At 39.3% G+C, this 6,120-nt stretch overlaps 1 protein-coding gene across 2 annotated transcripts; it reads right to left on the bottom strand.

The window, feature by feature from the left end:
- Positions 1 to 1,199: 1,199 nt before the first annotated feature.
- LOC113398556 (myelin expression factor 2-like) lies at positions 1,200 to 6,025 on the bottom strand. Of its 2 annotated transcripts, none has more exons than XM_064216989.1 (8): positions 5,812 to 6,025; positions 5,551 to 5,713; positions 4,646 to 4,763; positions 4,251 to 4,368; positions 4,016 to 4,162; positions 3,542 to 3,883; positions 2,813 to 3,364; positions 1,200 to 1,587 (listed from the first exon to the last, which is right to left on the bottom strand). In XM_064216989.1, the coding sequence occupies exons 1-7, from the start codon at positions 5,992 to 5,994 to the stop codon at positions 2,840 to 2,842; spliced, it is 1,596 nt and encodes a 531-aa protein (XP_064073059.1). In that variant the 5' UTR covers positions 5,995 to 6,025; the 3' UTR covers positions 1,200 to 1,587; positions 2,813 to 2,839. The 2 variants fall into 2 exon arrangements, with proteins under 2 accessions (XP_064073059.1, XP_026493122.1); XM_026637337.2 differs by having other exon boundaries at positions 2,823 to 3,364.
- Between the last annotated feature and the right edge of the window lie 95 nt (positions 6,026 to 6,120).

The following is a 6,120-nucleotide window of genomic DNA, read 5'->3' as shown; positions in this document are numbered from 1 at the left end:
AATAATAACCTAAACATGTTTCAAAAATTTTATGGCACCCATAATATTTTTATCTGAAAAAGAAACCACTGGACATTACCAAATATTCCCAAATCTCGTCGATATGACCCGGTGAGAGGAATACGACGCGTCGCAGACCAATCGACCCGTAACTTTGGGAGGTCGTCATCGTCTCTAAACAAGTTAGTACCCGACATTTTTGGCAAGAGAATAAACAATATGCGTATGACATCCATGCGTACCCAATGAAACAATATATAAAATCTCCAAATTCGATGATTGAGAGTTGGGACACTTACCGTTGAAACGAAAAGTTTTCTCGAGACGAGTCGACGACGGTGCGTCATTCCATCTTCGAAATATTTTCAAAACGGTGGGATGGTCGACGATGCACCCGAGCCTTAACTCACGCAAAATCAAACAAGATATCAATGAAGCACGGTCGGCCTCGCCAGCGCGGCGCCTCTTGCGACACGCGGTCGACAAATTCATATTCACTTTGCTAAATTATCTATACTTAAAAAAATATACTTTTGTGATTCTTAAATTCTTCTGAGCTGGAGAAATTCGTTCGACCACAAATTTTATCTTTCACTTATTTCTTGTACAAATTTTTGGCAACTAATTATCAACCTTGTCAAAATTAACCTTCCCTTGAAAAACCTTCAAAAACCTTAAAACACGTAAAAACTATCGAAATATCATTCTTACCCAAATGCAGGATCGATCGATCAAACTCGACATTTTACGCTGATTTCCTGTGATCAAATAGTCAGTTTACGTTATTTATTTACAACTATTCGACTACAATTTACCTTCACGACCGAGGCGTAAGTTTATCGCACTACTTCGGACTTCTGAATCGTTATTTATGTAAGAAAGGAAAGCATCTTTACATCAAATCTCCACGTGCGTGGCAGAACTGAATACGCACCAAATCAGACATCACTAAAAACGAATTTAAATAAATTGTTCAGTGATCCGTGAAAGTACATTGCCGTGGATGTAATTTTTTGTATTTGGCGACTGACGTCACCACGAACGGCCATCTAATGAGCCACATACAGGTAACCGATAGACAAAGCGTCAATGGTGAGAATAGGTAACTTACCGAATATGCAGATCGAATTTTTCATTCAATCTCATTCGAAATAATTTCTCTCTTCGATGACCATAACGAGGACCAATAATTCAAAGTATTAGCTATATTATTTTATTGAAGTTCAAATGAATGTACAGTTACACAAATAAAATGTTACAAGTCGATAAGAAAATGTAATATCGAGCTTATAAAGTTCGCCAGGAAGGAAACAATTTTTTGGAACATCTCCGGAGTCGAGTGCACAACACTACGCTTTAAATGGGGCCGAATCGCCCGCAGCGGCGGAGTCGGCCGATGGCGATGTTCTGGGCCGTTCGTTTGGTCGTAACGAGACGTGACTTATTCTAAACTAGCCTAATTACAAATATTAGTCAAGAGTAAAGTTCGATCTAGAGGAAGCAGCCCCGACACGTTACGCAGCGGATGCACTAAGACGATGATGGAAACCGGCTTTCGACCAAGAGACCAACTTCAATATCACATCCCTGAAAACACAAAAACAATTTATTTTCCCACCACTCTTAAACAACATCCAAAGCACATCCTACGTTAATTATACAAACAATTATATATTATTGAAAAAAGAATCGAGACCGTTTGGCAGACAGAATACCTTCCGCGTACCTTGCAAATCATTTTAATTTCCTACGCCATCGTCGTATTCAAAAATGAAATTTAGACCGAGCGACCTCAAAAGTTTAACAGCGGTTGCCAGTTGTCGGTCCTTGATACTAGAGTTGCGGGTTCGAATCCTGCTTTAAGACATTTTTAATAGATTTTTTTAATAAAAAAATTGTTCAATAATTGACTTCGCTTTGCTGGATATCACAAAACAATTTTCTTATCACTACTAACTAGCGCATTGGAAAGATACCAAAGACACCGACATTATAATAAGATGTAGGAGTAAAAATGCCCTTAAAAGCAATCCGAAGATAAAGGAAGAAACACAAGCAATTAGTGAAGCTGTTACTGGCGCACGTCGAGAGTGAGTACGACATTGTGACTAAATACGTCTCTGATTTTGGCCCGAGCTGCCGAAGGACTCTCCGCGCACGACGCACGAATGAGACTCAGCGTCGTGCGGCGGGCGGTGACTTTATTCTTCTACATTCATTAATAAAAACCATAACATAAGGTGTGTATAGTAGAAATATATTGTATACGTTCCAAATCTGTCAAACGAATTAATAATTCAATTCTGGTTTCTTGTTTAACTACGCAATTAGGTACCGACGATCACCTGCAAGGATGTACGATGTATGGGCAGAGGGGGCGGGGGGATTGAGGACATATGTCGATGTACAAGCGCACTTGTTATTATATTAAGGGTTGCGGGACTATCATTATTATTAGTATACGAAACTTACAATATTATTGTATGTAGGAAGGATCCTCAGCTGTTTTTATTTAGAATTGAAGTCAATGAAACTATTTAACTTTTGCCAATAAATAGTCATTCGGTTGGGCATTATAAACTCTAGCTCTACCAAGGACACAGGGACACAAATTCCCCTGGCAAACTGTTTTGTATCATATTCGATGTTTTTATAATATATTTATATTATTTATATTTTACCAGTATTGGTGATCTCGTTACCCGACAACTTGGCATATTTATTGATCATATTCTATCAAGTTTACAGTTTACTCCCACTGAAATGTATCAGTAGTCCAGGACCACAATAGCAAAACAAGGTCTGGCCTCACCGGCACCCACCCGGGCGGAGGCGCGCCTCAGAAGAAGCGCACGTCGATGGTGCGGCCGTCGATGCGCGTGCGGTCGAACATTTTGACGGCGCGCTCGGCGTCCCAGTCCTTGTGGAAGCGCACGATGGCGGTGTCGGCCGCCGTCATCTCGGCGAACTTCACGTCGCCGCACTCGCTGAACTTCTCGCGGATCAGCTGCCACGTCACCGTGGGCGGCAGGTTGCTGATGATGACCATGTCGGACTGCTTCTCCCGCCCGCCCTGCTGGGCGCCGGAGTCGCGGCCGTAGCCCTGGCCGGCGACGGACACTCCTCCCAGTTGGCGGTTGGTGCCGGAGAGAGGACCGCTGCTCATGGTGGAGTTCGGTCCTAGGACGTTATTGCCGAGGCCGGAGTTGCCGAGGACGTTGGCGCTCAGATCCGCAGTGGTGAGGCCCAGGCTGTTGGTGTTGTTGGCCTGAGCCTGGCTCAGCACGGTCGCCAGGTCGTTGGCCGTCAGGCCCTGCTGTAGGAGCTGGTTCTGCAGGGCTCCTAGCCCAGTGAGACCTAAAGCCTAAAAATTGCTGACTTCAGTTTTTGGGTCATTCGTTACTAATAGTTAAACATAATTCTTTTGTGTAATGCAAAACAGTTAGACAATTTTGAGAAAGAGACAACCAATTGTGCTGAGTTTTTGAGGCAACTTAACTAAAATATGAGAAATATCCTATATTTTACATTAAAATCTTACCTGCAATCCTAAGCTTCCACCTAGTGCTGCATTAGTACCCAATGGATTAGCAGATAGACCAGTTCCTAGACCATTTAAAGCAACATTAGTAGTAGGTACAGCTCCTAAAACTCCAGCACCAATTGTTGAACCAGCATTTGTCATATTCAAATTATTTGGAGCTGAATTTTGGGGCAAATTCCTGGCTACATCCCTTAGTGGTTCTCCATTCGGTCCGAGCCCCACGCCAATACTTTTGAGTCCTTCAGGTAGTCTGAGATCAGTCTTGTCAGACACACCTCTATCCATGCGAACAGTCATTCTGCGATCATATAGCATTTGTTTGTCAAACATTGATATTGCCTGAAACAAATTGAAATGGAAACGTGATCTGAATAACTGATCATACACATAAAAACATTTTTATTTTGTTTATAGGGGAGAGTTCTACCAAGGAAACAAAATTTAAGATTTTTTTTCAAAAAAGTGATTTACCTGTACAGCTTCAACGGGGTGGTCATACTCAATTACTGCAAATCCTCGACTGTTACCATCTTTATCAACCGCCAAATCTATATTACGTACTTTCCCTGCCATTTTAAAAACCTCCTTTATTTTAGCTCGGTCTGCTTTGTAGTCCAACTACAACAATATCCTTATTTAGAACTGATTACAATTATATACATAGCTATTAGCTATAACATAATTACGTATATAGATATGTACTCACATTTGCAACAAATACTTTCTTTACTAATGGTGGTTGTACATTGATTGATTCCAAAAATTGCAAGCTAAGACCATATGTGTTGTAATTTTCAGGTTCCCTTGGTTTATTTTGGCCCCAACTGGAGTATAAAATAAATAACATTAATTGTTTTAATGCATTTTCCTAGGTGAACTGTGCTGATGAAATGAATTGTAAAAGTTTCTACATTTGCCCACTTGATTTGCAGCATAATTCATGGCCAGCTATAACTTTTTTGTTAACAACCTATATTATCATCTACTACATTTCAAAGCTTTCAATGCTACGGCATCTGTGGCTTACTTTGATGTAGACATTAAACAGCATTAGTGGATACACCATATAAATCTCCTCACTAATATTACAACATGTCATACCCATCTTTATCTTCTCTCATGTTTCTTCCTCCTCCACCATTGCCGCCACCGCCGCCACCACCACCACCACCACCACCACCACCAGATCTTGAAGTATTCAATCTGTTTCTTTCACTACCTGGAAACAAATGAAATTACATTAAAATATAAAACAATAAAAAAATGAGTATTTTCCATTTCTAGACACTGTTCACTTGATTGACTGCCATATTTATTTATTTATTTATTTGGCTATATATTCGGGGTTTGGAGGTTAAAAGCAAGGGTCAGGCCGATAATGATTATTGGGTTTCTCAGGAATTGTATAAAATCGAAAGTTTGTTTGTTTATTTTGCATATACTCTGTACTAGTGGTGTGTTTTTGGTCAAAGTTGTCAACTAAAATTAGTACTGCACAATAGACATGTAAATTATGTTTTTATTCTATTTGACTCTTGTTATTCATGTCCTGACAATCAGAGTCCTTTTCTTGCAAATCAGTAAGATAAAGGAATCATATTTCTTTACCACAATGAGATTCTTACAAAGGTTACCAATTGCTATTATTCAATATTAGTTCTATGGAGTAAGACCAAAGTAACATACTCTGAAGAACCATTTAAAAACAAAAATACAAACTAACTGAAATATAGTACATACTGTGTACCCAGTATGCAGATATAACTTCTATTGGGACAACACTACTAACAAAACATGAATAAGGAATTTTAACTTTTGCCATCCATGCACTGAAACCATAATATTTAACATATTGTGTGTCTTATTGTAACATAATTACATGGGCCCTGGCCTATAATTACACGGACAAACTCATCCTTCAAATTAACTCAACAATACAAAATATGGTAGCTACATAGCTTAGGTCTAGTACAATAATAACAATATATATAAAGTAAAAGTAGTACCAGTTTCCTCCTTCAATACAAGTTTTCTGCCGTTAAGTTCATATCTGTGCATTACAAATAGAGCCTTCTTCATAGCTTCTGAATTAATAAACTCAACAACACCACATCCTCTTGGCTTTCCATTTTCATCATTAAATAGTTCGACATACGCAACATCTCCAACCTGGAAATTTGATAAATATAAAATGTACCGTATCCGTTAGAACTTCCCATGTTCTAAAGTAATTTCAAAATGCGCTATGCGTATATTTCATGACAAACCTTTTCTTTGAACAAATCCTTCAATTCTGTCCAGCGAAACTCGTAAGGAATATTTGATACAAACAAACGTTTTCCTTCCGATCTATCTCGATCATTGGATCGGTCTCTCGGAGCGTCTGAAAACCTTGACGGTCTATCACCCCGCCTCGAGCGATCTCGGTCCTTTTCTCTCTGATTGTCCATTTTCTGTTTCTATATAATTAAAAATAAAAAGCTTCTCTGATATAATTTACTCTAAATATTAATAAAATGTAGTAATAAAGCCGGTAAACATCAGTACCGGTTAATGACAGGGCGAAACCACGTTTA

Source organism: Vanessa tameamea, chromosome 14 (assembly GCF_037043105.1).
Source record: "Vanessa tameamea isolate UH-Manoa-2023 chromosome 14, ilVanTame1 primary haplotype, whole genome shotgun sequence".
In the NCBI taxonomy this organism is placed as follows: domain Eukaryota; kingdom Metazoa; phylum Arthropoda; class Insecta; order Lepidoptera; family Nymphalidae; genus Vanessa; species Vanessa tameamea.
Note: the sequence above shows the minus strand (reverse complement) of the source record. Positions and strands in the feature narration are given on the sequence as shown.

What these genes read in the sequence shown, in the direction of transcription:
- LOC113398556 (XM_064216989.1), bottom strand. Translation starts at nt 5,994, where the DNA reads ATGGACAATCAGAGAGAAAAGGACCGAGATCGCTCGAGGCGGGGTGAT. An exon ending in TGTATTGAAGGAGGAAACTG is followed by an intron (nt 4,764 to 5,550) that starts GTACTACTTTTA and finishes ATTTGTTTCCAG; the next exon opens with GTAGTGAAAGAAACAGATTG. An exon ending in GTGGAAGCTTAGGATTGCAG is followed by an intron (nt 3,365 to 3,541) that starts GTAAGATTTTAA and finishes AGCAATTTTTAG; the next exon opens with GCTTTAGGTCTCACTGGGCT.